The 15586-nt window shown below is 41.8% G+C and overlaps 2 protein-coding genes across 3 annotated transcripts in view; one reads left to right on the top strand and one right to left on the bottom strand.

The window, feature by feature from the left end:
* Positions 1-222: 222 nt before the first annotated feature.
* Positions 223-12358, bottom strand: Tifa (TRAF interacting protein with forkhead associated domain). 2 transcript variants are annotated; one of them, XM_045144201.1, is made up of 3 exons: positions 12227-12358; positions 10796-10900; positions 223-1429 (listed from the first exon to the last, which is right to left on the bottom strand). In XM_045144201.1, exon 3 carries the CDS (start codon positions 1414-1416, stop codon positions 859-861), a length of 558 nt encoding a protein of 185 aa, XP_045000136.1. In that variant the 5' UTR covers positions 1417-1429; positions 10796-10900; positions 12227-12358; the 3' UTR covers positions 223-858. The 2 variants fall into 2 exon arrangements, with proteins under 2 accessions (XP_045000136.1, XP_045000137.1); XM_045144202.1 differs by lacking the exon at positions 12227-12358 and adding an exon at positions 11430-11485.
* Positions 12359-12431: 73 nt separating this feature from the next.
* Positions 12432-15586, top strand: part of Alpk1 (alpha kinase 1) — a 155883-nt gene continuing 152728 nt past the window's right edge. The window contains exon 1 of the mRNA XM_045144555.1: positions 12432-12552. The gene's annotated coding sequence lies outside the window, so the exon portion shown is untranslated. The remainder of the gene's footprint in view (positions 12553-15586) is intronic.

Raw genomic sequence — 15586 nt, 5'->3', positions numbered from 1 at the left:
CACAAGGCGATGTAGGCAAACAAAAGCAACTATGTCAGACAAAGTTTAGAAATATTTAAGTATTAATTATAAATATTCACATTTCTTTGCTTATATAGAGCAGCCTGAGAGCAATTCTTAGCCTTCTTTAGAAAGTTTCAAAAACACAATTACGAAAGGAAGCTTTGACATTAGCATATACATAGGTGCTGTTAAATTTTTTAATTTATGTTAATTTAAAAATTTGGTGAAGTATGCAAAAATCATTTCATGTTTGGCAAGAAAATAGCATTAGACACAATGGTTCTTTAAATGTTTACATACTAACTTGAGGTCCTGAATATAGGAAAGGAAAAACTATCATCCTAAAAATAAAACTATGATTTCCTAGAAAAAAGTCAAAGTACTGTTTCTCAAGTCTTTTTCATATTACAACTACAAAAGCACACAGACTCTGCAATGCATTTCAAGTCTCTGCAAGCATTAACTTGCTGCAGGCACCAGCTAACATGGTCTGGAGCCTAGACCTTGAAAACCAGTGACTATTACAAAATGATGTGACCACACAAGAGATGGTCCCTACAAAAACAAAGCACGGGTCTAACAGTAAGCAGGAAAAGAAAAATAGCATAACTTCATATCACAAAAGGTATTTCTTACACAGATATACATTTCATTCTTTGTAGAACCAGGAGAGCAAACAACTGACTATATTGATGACTAATGCACTTTATAGACTTAGAAATGATATTACTAAATCCAAACAACATAGCAGATGTCTATAAAATAGGACACTAATAAATGCCTACTTGAGTAGAATGTCTCTGAAGTATGTGCAGACATGTCATCCTTCACATTTGTCCACTAAGATGTCTGTGTTCACAATTCATTTTCATCCATTTCTGTAGGAGAAGTGACATGGGTGAAATAGGATGAGCAACTGCCATCCTCGGGTGTGGGCTTCTGTGCCGGCCAGTTATTTTCCTGCAAGAGTGGTCTTGGAGACAGAATAAACTGAGTCTCAAATGATTCCACTGACTCTCCATCTTCCTTCTCCAGCAGGAGCTGATACTCACCGAATTTGACCATGCACTTATAGGGCAGGTCTATTTTATTGAGGTAGCCCAGCTCCTGATTGTCCACAATCAAACTGGTCTTCTTACTCATATTTTTAATTTCAAAAGAGAGAACTGAGCTGTTGAACTGTTTAAAGGACTGCAAAGAAAACTGGACTCGTGAAACCTGTTTGTCTAGGAAAGTATAACGACAGATGCTGGAATTCCGTCCAAAATTCACCACTTCAATGGAGGGGAGTTTCTCTCTCTTGTAAAACTTTATGGATTGAAATATTCCACGTTGCAAGTGGCTGGGATGGTAAACAGTCATCTGGAGACAGGTCACTGTCTCTTCTGTGTCAGCATCTTCAAAACTGGACATGATGTGCACCCACCTGCAATAGTTAAGCCACCAAGTTAGGTCAGGCCATACTGCAAGCACTAAGAACTCTGATTCTAAAGTTCTGGTGAAAATAAGACATGGGGTAGTTTAAATTTACTAAATGTGTGAGATCTTATGCTGAATCTTTTTCTTGTCCCTTTTTGTTTGATTTCTACTTTGACCAGACCATTCATAGTCTTGACAGTAACAAGGCCTGATCATTAACAATAAAGTAAGTTAGGGGAAGCAAAAATGAAAATTCAGTTCCTTCTCATTTCCACAGGATAAGTTGGGCCTCTTGAAAGTTTGGCAGTTGTACTTTAAAAAGAAAGTCAGGAAATAATGGGGTGTGGTTGATCATAGTGAAATACCCCTTTAATCCTTAGGAAGGGAAAACAGGAAGATTGTAAATTTGAGGCCGGCCTGGGCTACCTGGTGGAAACCTGTATAAAAAAATATTCAGTTTGAATATCCTTAGAGGATATATACATAAGAAAACTGTAGCTTATTAATTATATTATGATAAGAACATTATAAATTGTTGGACCTGTATAAATAAGAAATATAAAAGCTATAAACAAATAATTACAATATCTTTATAGCCTATCTTAGATTTCTAATAAGTAAATGATTAATAATACTGAATGCTTTGAGTGGGTAATATATTCCATCATTTAGACATTACTTTAAAAAAATTCTCCATGAGGTAGTCTTAAATTATATGATAGTCTTCACTGGTACTGGAGTTATTTTTGTCCATGACTGGCTGCACAGTCATTTACCAGAGTAGCTCCATCTCTAGCTGATGACAGCCATATCCTTAAAACCTGAAGCCTGCCAGGCGTGGTGGTGCATGCCTTTAATCCCAGCACTCGGGAGGCAGAGGTAGGAGGATCGCTGAGAGTTCGAGGCCACCCTGAGACTACATAGTGAATTCCAGGTCAGCCTGAGCCAGAGTGAGACCCTATATTGAAAAAACAAAAAAAAAAAAAAAATTAAAAAAATTTAAAAAACCCTGAAGCCTGAGTGCCCTGCCAAGGCTTCACTGCATTGACCTTTGGTACAGGTGGGATGGAGTACTTATAAGAGTATGGCAGGAGAAAAGAATTAGTCACTAAAATGTTTGTGTAATTATTGATACAGAATTTCCATTTTAAAAATTTAGTTTTAAAATTACATGTAGCCAGGCATGCTAGCACACATCTTTAATCCCAGTACTCAGAAGGTGGGGGGAGGGGGCTACTGTAACTCCAAGGCCAGCCTGGTACTACAGAGTGAGAACCAGGTCAGCCTGAGCTACAGTGAGACCCTACCTCAAAAAAAAAAAAAATTAAACTAAAACATAAAATAAAATTGCATGTGTATGACTCAAAATAAAGAAAATGAGGGCCTGGAGAGATGGCTTGGTGGTCAAGATGCTTGTCTGCAAAGCCTAAAGACCTGGGTGTGATTCTCCAGTACCCAAGTAAGCCAAATGCACAAAGTAACACATGCATCTGGAGTTTGTTTATTGTGGCTAGAGGCCCTGGCATGCCTGTCGTCTCTCTCTCTCTCTCTTTCTCTTTCTCTCCCTCTCCCCTTGCAAATAAATATTCTTTAAAAAAAAGAAAATGTATAACATTAAAAAAAGAAAATAAACATTTAGAAACAAATCTTTCCCCTCCCCAATCTGCTGTCTTTCTCTCCTAGAATCAAGCACTATAAAAGTTGCTTTTAATCTTAAAGAAAGCTTGCCCACATTAACATGACTGTATAAGCCTGTGTTCTCGCCTATTCCTGTTTCTCCAGAAGAAAACTTTTCATAGACAAATAGAAACATTATATTTATTTAGGGACCTTGCATTGTTCAATTTTTACTGCATAGGAGTGATTTTCTGCTATATTACATGCACAAGTATCCTTCATTCTGTAATAGTAGTTGATAAACGGCACCATCCATAGATCCCAAGTGCCCCTTACTCTGCCCAGTGACTCATGTGCTTGTGCAAATGTCTATATACGTTTCTGCTGATTTGGTGCTTGTGAGGTTTTATCTTCAAGTGAGAGATGAACTTCTGTGGGTTTTGTTTGTAGCAAAGTAAAAATCAGTTAGAATTAAATTATCATCTATATTAGATATTGGTTATCAAAACTATGCTGGTTTGAAAATGAAAAACAAAACAAAAAAAAAGCAGAATACTTTCATTTCCCTTTCATGCTTTCTGCTTATTTACTGTCTTTTTTATTGAGATAGTGTCTCACTACACAGCCCAGGCTATCGTCAAGTTCTCAATCCTCTTGCCATATTGAATGCCATTTACTTTTTGTTTTTAAGCAGGATCTTACTCTAGCCCAGGTTGGCCCAGAAGTCAGTAGCTCAGGTGGGCCTCAAACTCTTGGTGATCCTCCTACTTCAGCCTCCCTAATCCTAGAACTAAAGGCAAGCACTATCCTTTTGTATTTTTTTTCTATTTATTTTTAAAATACAACCTTTATTTCTGTTTTGCAAAGTTAGGCTGCTAATTGAGTTAGGCTCAATTTATCTAGACAACAAATAACAGCCAACTGCAATTTCTTTTTAATTAACAAATAGACCTTTGATTTTAATTTTACATTCAAAATATATGTTTTAGACATTATTACATCATATTGGACTGAAAGCAGATACTTAAAGGACATTTAAGCAAGAAAATTTATCTTTCTTCTCTGAGAGTTTTGGGGCCATTTTCTACTACTGCACCATAAAAGAGCCAGAACTGACAACAGCACTCACCTGTCTTATGAAGGCAGGAAATGACAGCAGAGTCTGACAGTCACAAGCATTTCTACTTACGATACACCTTTCATGTGCCAGGCACAGTGCTTCCGCCTTTGTAGCCTACCATCTTAGCTAATCTTCAAATAACTACAAATTACCACTTCACAGGCAAGGGAGCTGAATCTCTAAGGGTTTGAATGGCTAGTTCAGAGCTTAAATGCAGTATTAAAGCCAGGATTCCAACTTTAACTCATCCTCTTCTACCATCACACATACTGCCTCCCTGGTTAACAGTTACTTGGCAAACTATAGCAGTTACTCTAGAAAAGGTGACCTCTGATATATGTGTGCTACAGTCGACAAGACACCAGCCTAGACACTGACTTCTCTCTGGGGAAAAAAATACCTGTGCTGTTAGGACTGCCCCACAAGCCCATGAGACCCAAAGCACCAGCATAACTCGCATGCCAGTTCTCTCTACACCTGGATGTGAAAATATGAGCACCGCCCCAGTACTCACTAGTAATTATGGCAGGCTCTGGGAAGTGCCAAAGGTGAATAAATCAAGGTCTTCCACTTCAGAGAATTTAGAAACTGACCTATGTGTTAATTTCCAGAAGTACAAGCTCCCTCTAACAAAGAGTTTAAATCCCTGGCCTTTCAGAGTATACAGTAGAAAAGCAGAAGTGAACAATTAAAATATTAAGTTTAAGGATGGTGGACTTTATAAAAAGCCACTCGTATACAAGTGTTCAAAACCCTTTCTGGGATCTGCTGTCTTAAATTACCAAATGCGCCTTCTCTGCTCTGGGGATTCTGCACTGGTCTGTGTGCAGGTGGGCATGGCAGTGGGAAGAGTAGACCAAACCCCTGTTTCTTGGCTCCTCCCAGTTTCCTGCTCCAGGTTCCTTGGGCCAGACTGTGTGTGGGCAGGCACGAGTGAGCAGGCCAGATTGCTATTCCCTGGCTCCTCCCAGTCCCCTGGTCCTAGTAGTTCACACAGTACCTTGTTGGGGAAGGCCTGGTCCCTGTGTGAGCTGTGGAATCAGGCCTTTTGCTCTGCCAACCTGACTAGCCACTGGGTACCAACATTCCTATTCACCTGAGTCATAGGGTGCATGGGCCAAAGGACAAAAACTTGCTTCCTCCTCAATAAAATAAAGAGTCTTCCTAAAATGGGTGACAACATTACAAAAAAAAGACAATGAAAGTCAGAAAACTGACAGATCTCCACCAAGGATACCTAGTCTTACAATGGAAACCTCCAATGAAATCATACAGAAATCAACAGAAATTCATTCCCAAAATGAAAACACAACAACAGATGAGACCCTGATCAAAAAAAAAAAATTGCTGAACTGGAAGCAAACCATCAAAGAACTGACAATCGTATCAATGGAATTGAACAGAATCATCTCCTAGAGCATTTAGCTTTTGAAAGTAGACTTAACTTGACTGAAGAAAATGTTAGAACCCTCCAAAGAGATATTAATGAATTGAAGGTGAGTCGAGAAATGGAAGATCTCAACAACTGGTTGATTAAGCTTAATGAAGCCTTGATCAATTGCAAGAATGAATTCCAGGAAGCATCAAGAAAAACAGAACTCGAATCCAAAGTGTACTTCAAAAACAGCTGCAAAAATAACATAACAGAAAACAAAAATCACATAGAATTTATAAAAAACCTCTCTAGAAGTACTCACCAAGAGAGTTACTCATGTGGAAAACCAAACCTCTGACCTGGAAGAGTAGGCAGAAAGAATTGCTCTGGAGGCCAAACTCTGCTTAGTTCAAAAAATTAAGTGAACAGAATACTAGAGAACTGTGAGATACCCTAAAACAATGAAACTTCTGGATCATGGGTATACCAGAAGGAGAGGAAATCCAGGCCAGAGGCATAGAGAACATATTCAACAAAATTATTGAAGAAAATTTTCTGAATCTCTCAAAAGAGAGGCTCATCCAGATAAAAGAAGCCCACAGAACACCAAACACACTGGACCAAAGAAGAAACTCTCCAAGACACATCATAGTTAACATTCTTGCTGGGCATGGTGGCATACACCTTTAATCCCAGCACCTGGGAAGCTGAGGTAGGAGGATCATCATGAGTTCGATGCCACCTTGAGACTACACAGTGAATTCCAGGTCTCCATTGCTCTTCAACATAGTACTAGAAGTACTAGCCCAAGCTATAAGACAGGAGACAGAAATAAAAGGGATTCAAATTGTAAAAGTCAAGTTAGCCCTATTTGCAGATGACATGATCCTATATATAAGTGACCTGAAAGTCTCCATCTCAAAACTTCTAAAGGTCATAAATTCCTTCAGTAAAGTATCAGGATACAGAATCAATGCACAAAAATCAGTAGCTTTTCTATATGCAAAGGACAAAGATACAGAGAAAGAAATCAGTGAGGCTGTCCCATTTTCAGTAGCAAATAAAAAAATTAAATTAACTACTTTGGAATAACTCTAACACCTATATAATGAAAACATTAAAAAAAAAAAAAAACACAAGAAAGAAACTGAGGAGGACTTGAGAAGATGGAAAGATTTCCCATTCTCCTGGATAGGTAGAATTAATATTGTGAAAATGGCAATTCTACCAAAAGCAATATACAGATTTAATACAATACCAATAAAAATACCAACATCATTCTTCAGTGATTGAAAAAATGCTCTCAAAATTTATATGGAATGGAAAAGAACTCAGATATCCAAACATATCCTCAGCAGAACAAAAACAAACAAAAAAAACCCCTCACTTCTGGTGGTATCACCATACCTCATCTAAAGCTATGTTACAAAGCCATAATGAGTGACAAAAACAGCATGGTACTGTAATAAAAACAAAAACATTGATCAGTAGAACAGAATTAAAGGCCCAGACCTTAGATTAAGTAACTACAGCTGCTTGACTGGAGAAAAGACAGCATCTTCAACAAATGGTGCTTGACAAATTGGATGACCATATGTAGAAAAATGAAGTTAAAATTCACTCATTTTGCCATACACAAAAATCAAGTCCAAATGTATTAAAGACCTCAATATAAGACCTGAAACTCTTCAACTACTGGAAGAAAAAATAGGAGGCACTCTCCATGACATAGGACTGGGAAAAGACTTCCTGAACAAAATCCCAGTAGCCCAGGAAATTAAACAAGCACTCAACCAATGAGATCTCTTGAAGCTAAAAAGCTTTCGCACAGGCAAACATACCATAAGCAGAGCCAATAGATTACCCACTCAATAGGAGAAAATCTTTGCCAGCTGTGGTGGTTTGATTCAGGTGTCCCCCATAAACTTAGGTGTTCTGAATGCTAGGTTCCCAGGTCATAGAGAATTGGGAATTAATGCCTCATGGAGAGAGTGTATTCTTGGGGGTGAGCTTATGGGCATTATAGCCAGTTCCCCCATGCCAGTACACTCTTCTGTTGCTGTTATCCATCTTATATTGGCAAGGGGGTGATGTCTACCCTCTGTTCATGCCATCATTTTCCCCTGTCATTGTGGAGCTTCCCCTCAAGCCTGTAAGCCAAAATAAACCTTTTTCCCACAAGCTGCTCTTGGTTGGGTGGTTTCTACCAGCAATGCGAACCTGTCTGCAACACCAGCTATACCACTGACAGAAGTCTAATATCTAGAATCTACAAAGAATTCAAAAACTAAACAATTAAAAAAAAAATCAAACAACCCACTCCAAAAGTAGGGCAGAGAACTGAATAGGGAGTTCTTAGAGGAAGAATTACAAATGGCTAACACAAACTTAAGAAAAGGAAATGCAAATTAAGACAACTGTGAGATTCCACCTTACCCCAGTAAGGATAGAAACATTTAAAAAAATGAAAAAAAAATGTTGGTGAGGATATGGAGAAATAGGAACACTCATTCACTGTTGGTAGGAATGTAAATTGATACAACCACTATGGAAATCAATATGGAGACTCCTGAGAAAGATGAATAGAGTTACCAACAGACCCTGTTATTTCCTTACTGGGCATTTACTCTAAAAGCTCTACATCTCAGTTCAGAGATACATGCTCAGCCATGTTTATAGCTGCTCAATTCATAACAGCTAAGAACTGAAATCAACACAGGTGCCCATTACTGGATGAATGGATGGCCAAGATGTGGTATATCTTCATGATGAAATTCTATTCAGCAGTAAGAAAAAAAAATGACACAATGAAATTTGTAGAAAAATGGTTAAACTTGGAACAGATCATGTGAACTCACACAATCTCAGAAAGACAACCATCACATGGTCTCACTCATCTGCAGTTCCTAACTTGAATCAGCCCAAGTTGCTGACATACCTGAATGGCATCTCAGGCTTGGACAACAGGGAGGGTAGGAATTGGGGGAAGGGGAAGGGGAAGGGTGGGGAGTGTTGCAGTCAGGTTAGCATTGCTGGTAGAAATCACCCAACAAAGAGCAGCTTGTGGGAAAAAGAGGTTTACTTTGGCTTACAGGCTCGAGGAGAAGCTCCACGATGGCAGGGGAAATCGATGGCATAAGCAAAGGGTAGACATCGCCCCCTGGCCAACATAAGGTAGACCACAGCAACAGGAGAGTGTGCCAAACACTGGCAAGGGGAAACTGGCTATAACACCCATAAACCTGCCCTCAATAATACACTGCCTCCAGGAGGCATTAATTCCCAAATCTCCATCAGCTGGGAACTTAGCATTCAGAACAACTAAGTTTATGGGGGCACCTGAATCAAACCACCACAGGGAGGGACATAATATTAAACCCAAATTGAACTGGTACCATAGAAACCTATATCCTGGAAGTTAGACTATAAGGTGGAACCCTCAAGAGGACCTTAGGGGGAGAATCTGAATCTAAGGGCCCTGGAGAGGGTGAGATGAAGCCTAATCTTAAATTTCTCCTATTTTTCTTTCTTCTCTGTCTTTTTTTTTTTTTCCCTTGGCACTGGTCTGTAATTCCCTATACCAGGATGTGGTTTACATCCACATTGAACTGTTGATCACAGAGACCTACAAGATCTCCCAAAACAAACAAGACAGACTTCTGTTAGAGCACTTGATTACCCACCAGAAGTTAATGGTAAGACCTTACTGCTGAAGATACCATATGCTGTCTGCATGGTTCATGTGGAGACCTGGTTGGAATCTGGAAAAGAGCCAGTCCCTACACAATTAGCCCATCTAGTGCTGGAAGATGCTACATGAGCTACCAGGGGAAAGTGGCCAACATCTGTTGGAGCAGCTCAAAGTCTAAGCCACTCAGAAGCAAACAACCTGATGTGATGCTCAGACAAGTGAAATAGTGGCACACAGCTATGGTGGATAACCAACTGCTCTTGGATTGACTAACAGATCCATTCAGTGGAAAGGAAATCATATCTGGAACTGGCAAACAAGTCAGAATCATATCCAGATAATGATTTTGCTTTCCATTGTCAAGCTCCACTAATCTTGGGCTATAAGAGGGTCTACATTCACCCTTTAAATTCTTTCTAAATTAATAATAATTATCCCATTTAACCAGTGCTGACTTCACTCTCTGTTGGAAAGCCTGCTTCTCTTTTTCAGACAGGAGCTGGATCTGAGGAGATAAATGATCCAGTGCACTCCATCCCAACTCCAGCTGAAACCACAGAGGAATCGGGGAAATAAGCACGAGTGCTGCTCTCTCAGTGAATCTGATATCAACACAGGGGTGAAGGAGATAGACACTGAGGACATTCAACACCTAACAAAGCAGAGATCCAGAGGCTCCTCACAGCACATCATTGAAGTAGACTTGAAATGCACCCAACATGAGCCGGGCGTGGTGGCACACACCTTTAATACCAGCACCTGGGAGGCAGAGATAGGAGGATCGCTGTGAGTTTGAGACCAGCCTGAGATCACATAGTGAAATCCAGGTCAGCCTGGGCTACAGTGAGACCCTACCTTGAAATAAAAAACAAACAAACAAAAAAAGCACCCAACATGGCTTAGGGCATTTTGCTGAATTGAGGGAGGAAAGATTGTTAGAGCCACAAGCTGGGACATTTTGCACAAAGACATTGCCTCTCCCCCACAATGCACGACCCACAATCCCCATGGGGTTGACCTGCATCCCCATGGAGGAAGGATGGTACCAACATGTGTTGTTCACATACTAAATATGTCCATATCTAATAAAAATAAGTTTAAAGGAACAGTAAAACATGATGAAATGCACAGAACAACACTGAGCATATGTCGTGGAGACAGTGGTTACGTCTGCAAGGGAAAGGGTCCAGGGGTGGAAGTGAGGCTTTTCATTGCATGCTCTTTTCCTTTAGAGTTTTACACCATGTGCATTAAGACCTGACATTTAACGGACTTTTCTTTGTAAAACCCACAAACCATCATATTCTTGTGGAATTTAGTAGAATTGGAGATGGGTAAAGTATTGTTAGCAAAGGATGCCTTACAAAGTATTTTATTCTGATATCTGACATTTCCAAGTTGTGAACCATTGATACTGTCTGACAACCAGTGATGTCTGAGTGAACAGGGGAACTACAACAAATACCACAGGAAATAAAACACCCTCTGCTATCACTGAAAGCACAGGGCGCTGCACCCCAGGGTCAGAAGGGTTAAGTTCTGTGCTGGACACCAGGAGGCACATACTTACCCCACAGTCTCAGAGCTGGCAAGGGCTAGATTCAGATCCAGGAGGGAGCCTCTGCCTCTCTTTCAGGGAAAGAAGCTGGCCCTGCCCTCTAGAATCCCCAGGATTCTGCAAAAAAGTTGAACAGCCTTCAGTTACTGCCATGAAGATACACAGATCTGTGTTTGGTCAAAGAAGCCAGGTGTTCAAGCAGTTTAACAGACAGTTTGGCACCCCTGGGTGGTCATGCATGCCAACGTTTCTCATGCTCTGAGAGAGGGTTTTAATTTAAACTTAAGTTGGCTGTAGTAATGGGGTTTCTTCTGGTTGATGTGTTAGGGAAGGCATCCCTCTAAAATTTGTGCCTTCATCTCCCACTGCTTCAGCGTTCCTCTGACAAATTCTAGCGAGGGTCTGTGCTTGCAATTATAAGTTTGTATTTTTATCGAAGGTTTTTCTCCCTGACAAACACCCAACACTGAGCTGATGGGAGGGGAAGAGAACCGTAGAAACGACTCAAGACAAAATCACCCTTTGCCCAAACCCCTCTACAGCCATCAGCCTACAAAGCAGAGAGTCTCTGGAAAAATAAAAATAAAAAAAAAAATCCTTGAACTCTATTCTTAAACAGACCTGTTTGGCAGAGTCAACAACTTACTTTCTCCACAGGTCTTGCAGAAGCAGCGGGGAAGCCGAGCTCGCCTTCGGCCCTTCAGAAACCATCAGCTTCCTCTGGCTTGCCTACGAGCCTGTCCCCTGCCCCCATCGACCGCGCTCGGCCCTGGTGACCAGAGGCACGCAGCGCTCGGACCTTCCCAGAGCACTGACAAGTTCCTCCTCCGGTTGCGAAAGCTGGGGAAAGCCCGGATCACAGAGGATAAACTTTCCTAAGGGACCAGGCAGGGAGGCCGAGGGGCCCAGGGGCCCTTCAGTCAGCGACCGCGGGGCGCAGGGAGGTGGGTGTGTGTGTGGGGGGTATGGGCACGCAGCACGAATTCTGGGTTCTGATTAGCTAAAAAAAAAAAAAAAGACAAAAAGAATGAAAGGAAAAAAGCTTCAAAAGAAAAGAAAATAGGAAGACAAAAAGGCCTATCGCGCTGGGTTGGATTCTCCAGTACCCACATAGAACCTGATGCGCTAAATGGCGCACGTGTCTAGAGTGTTTGCAACAGCAAGAGGCACTGACGCGCCCGTAGTCAGTCAGTCAGTCTGTCCCTATCTCTTCCCGTCCTTTTTCTCCCAAATAAATAAATACCTTTTTTTAAGGAACAAGAATGTACAAAGAAGACATGCCCCGCAATCTTGTTCAGCGCCCCCTCATGGTATCAATATCAAATATTTTATACTTCTGGGAAAGTGCAGTCTTCCCGTAAACCGGGCCAGGAGGCGCGGGGAATGATGACACCCCGAAAACTTCTCGACCAAACTGTCCTTGTGGGGAGGGGGGTCCCCTACCTGCCCGCCGAGTGCTGATCCGCTCCGCTTCCCGGCAGGCTCGGGTGGTTCAGTCCCCGAGCGCACCTGCCCTGCGCTGGCCGGTCCTCCCGCCGACTGCGGCCGCGCGCCCCGGCCTGGGGGAAGCGCTCGTGGGGGCGGGAGACGGCGAGCATCCGCCCCTCGCCGCCACCGAGAGGTCCCCGCCCCCGCCAGGCCGGGCCCGCAGGAAGCCCCGCCGGGTGCCGCCTTTCTGAAGTCTCCAGACCGGACGGGAGGCTCAGGACACCTTTGGCGACCTTCCTTCCCCAGTAAGAGGCCTTTCTAGACACCATGTGACCTGGGAGGTAAGATATTTTTGCCAAGAAGGGAACTGCTCACTTCCAACATTTAAGGGTGACACTTGTCCTTAAGGCCTGTGTCCCTAGGGTTCCCCAGGGGATGAACTAATCTTTTTTTTTATTTTTTGTTTATTTTAATTTATTTATTTGAGAGTGACAGAGAGAGAAAGAGGCAGATAGAGAGAGAGAGAGAGAATGGGCGTGCCAGGGCCTCCAGCCACTGCAGAGGAACTCCAGACGCGTGCGCCCCCGTGTGCATCTGGCTAATGTGGGTCCTGGGGAATCGTCCAGGCTTCACAGGCAATCACTTAACCGCTAAGCCATCTCTTCAGCCCATGAACTAATATTTTTTGTTGTTTGTTTGTTTGTTTGTTTGTATTTGTTGTTTGTTTGCGAGGTAGGGTTTCACTGTAGCCTGGGCTGATCTGAAATTCACTCTGTAGTCTCAGGATGGCCTTGAGCTCACAAGGATCCTCCTACCTCTGCCTCCGGAGTGCTGGGATTAAAGGCGTGAGTCACCACGACCAGCTAGGATGAACCAATCTTTATAATACCATAAGGCTGCCGTACAAGGTGATCTTAATGAATTTTGGGGGACAGTAGTTACCCCCCACCGCTGCTAACCTGAGGCCGAAGGCGGGGTTAATGTCTGAGGAGGCGTTTTGATCTCTGGGAGACAGGCATAGTCGGGAACTAAGGGTGGGCAAGGAAGAGTGCCTATTCCAGAAAAGCCTACTATCTTGTTTGTTAATCATCAACATTTATGATTTCTTCCCAGAACCAGCAGCCAGGGTATCTTCTTTCTGCTGCAGAACATTAGAGCAGGTGGAAGATAAGACATGTAACTTAACTATGCCAATAAGCTTACAGAATAAAAGAATGTTGTAAGAATTGGCTTTTTAGTTCTCTAACCTTTGTTGTTACTGTTTTTTGGTTTATTTGGTCTTGTGTGTGTGTGTGTGTGTGTATGAGGGGTGGGGGGAGAGGGAGAGAGAGAGAGAAGGGGGGAGAGGGAGACAGAGAAGGTTTTACCATGTAGCCCAGGCTGGCCTCCAGCTCAAAGATCTAGCTCAAACTCCTGGTTTATGACTTTCTCCATCACACTAGACATTCTACTTTAGTTTCTGAGAACAGGGCTTCATGTAGCCCAGGCTGGACTCAGATTTACTAAGTAGCCAAGGATGATCCCTCCTGCCTCTACCTCCTGAGTACTGGGATTACAGGTATATGCCGCCATGTCTGTTTATGGGGTGCTGGAGATTGAACCAGGTCTTTGTGGTGATGGCCAAGCCCTCTACCTACTCCCCAGTCAGGCCGTCTAATCTTCAAAGTTAAATAAGACACGGAAATACCTTGTGGGAGTTGTAGGGAGAAAGAAAGGTAACAGAAATGGTGAACATGATTAAGGTACATTTTATACATGATTGGAAATTTCACAGGGAAACCCTTTAATTGGTACAGTTAATATGTGAGTAGGTGTTATCAGTACAGATGGAGAAAATTCAAGATGTTAGAGCTTTCTCTCTTCTGCTCTCACTGCAGATGGCTGACTGGCTTGACTGGCCCAGAAGGAGACACTAAATATTAAAATATTACACTTGCTTTCCTCTTACAACTGGGGGAAAATAGTGGATCCTAAAACTAAAAACAGGAAGAAGGTGAATATGGGAGATTTCTGTTCCTTTAGGGCTCAAGGGTCACCTGGCGGTGTCCCTATTACCTCTTTTCATACGTGATCAATCGAGCAATTTTGGCCAGCATGAAAGCTGACAAAAGGCTCAGAAAGTCCTTTAAAAAAAAAACAAACAAACCTATACCAGGGCCAGAGTCAAAAAGAAATGCGCTCATTTCTCCCTGTAGCTTCAATTTATTGAGTTTGCTGAAGTGGCTCTGACACTTAATTAACTTCACTTGACACAGGAAAAAGTTCTGAGTTGTGTAAGGATCATAGGAAATGTTTTCTAATGCTAAATGCTAAATGTTTTCTGTGAACAATAAGAGGGGCTACTTGGGGAAAGAAATACCCCAGTAGCTAGGTTTGGCTTGGGTTGCTTGCTAAATCAAACTGAAGAGAACAGTAGGCATGTATGTCTTGATACAAAAAGAATGGACCTTCTTTTTTCTTCCTGTTTCTTTTTCTTTTTTAAAAATATTTAAATTAATTTTTTGACAGAGAGAAAGAGGGAGAGAGAGAGAACGTGTGCACCAGGGTCTCCAGCCACTACAAACGAATTCCAGATGCATGTGCCACCTTGTGGATCTGGCTAACGTGGGTCCTGGGGAATCAAACCTGGACCCTTTGGCTTTGCAGGCAAACACCTTAACTGCGAAGCCATCTCTCCAGCCCCCTGTTTGTTTTTCTACTATGACTGTAGCTATTCTTTCCCCAACTCCTTTGCAGACCCCTCTTTTTCTGCAGTGACAGGTGCTAGCCTATCATGTGTAAAGCTATGCATTTGATCCCCAGCACAAGAAGGAAGGGGGCAAAAAGGAGGAGGAATAGGAGAAAGAAGAGGAATATGAGAAAGAATTTTAAAAAATGAAGTTTCATTTAAGTCCAAATATTGAATTTCCTCTTTGTGGCCCTTTTTACTCCTGTCCAGCTGCAAACCAACTCCAGACATGTGCATTTTGTACATCTGGTTTTATGTGTGTACTGGGGAATCAAACCTGGGTTGTTAGGCTTTGCAGGAAAGTGCTTTAATCCTGAGCCATCTCTTCAGTACCCTTGGAAATTTCTAACTACAGTTACAGATTTTGTTTTTTAACCTATAAGTCCTTTACCTGTATGAATACGTCTCTCACTCAAGCCTAGGAATCTATCTCCTAGATATAATTATTTCTCTTCCTTCCTATTTACTTCCACTATTATTATCACAAAGCAGAGTCATTGCTTGTCTAGACTACTGCAGTAGCTTTGGAATCCATTGTCATGAATCCTGCCTTACTTCACAATCTGATCTTCAATGTTCAAGTGGTCTTTGTAAACATTTCTATGATTTTATTACCAAATGTCTTCAAATGTTCTATGGTCACCAGT

Source organism: Jaculus jaculus, chromosome 2 (assembly GCF_020740685.1).
Source record: "Jaculus jaculus isolate mJacJac1 chromosome 2, mJacJac1.mat.Y.cur, whole genome shotgun sequence".
Lineage (NCBI taxonomy): Eukaryota > Metazoa > Chordata > Mammalia > Rodentia > Dipodidae > Jaculus > Jaculus jaculus.
The sequence above is the reverse complement of the archived record's forward strand: the minus strand, read 5'-3'. Positions and strand labels throughout refer to the sequence as shown.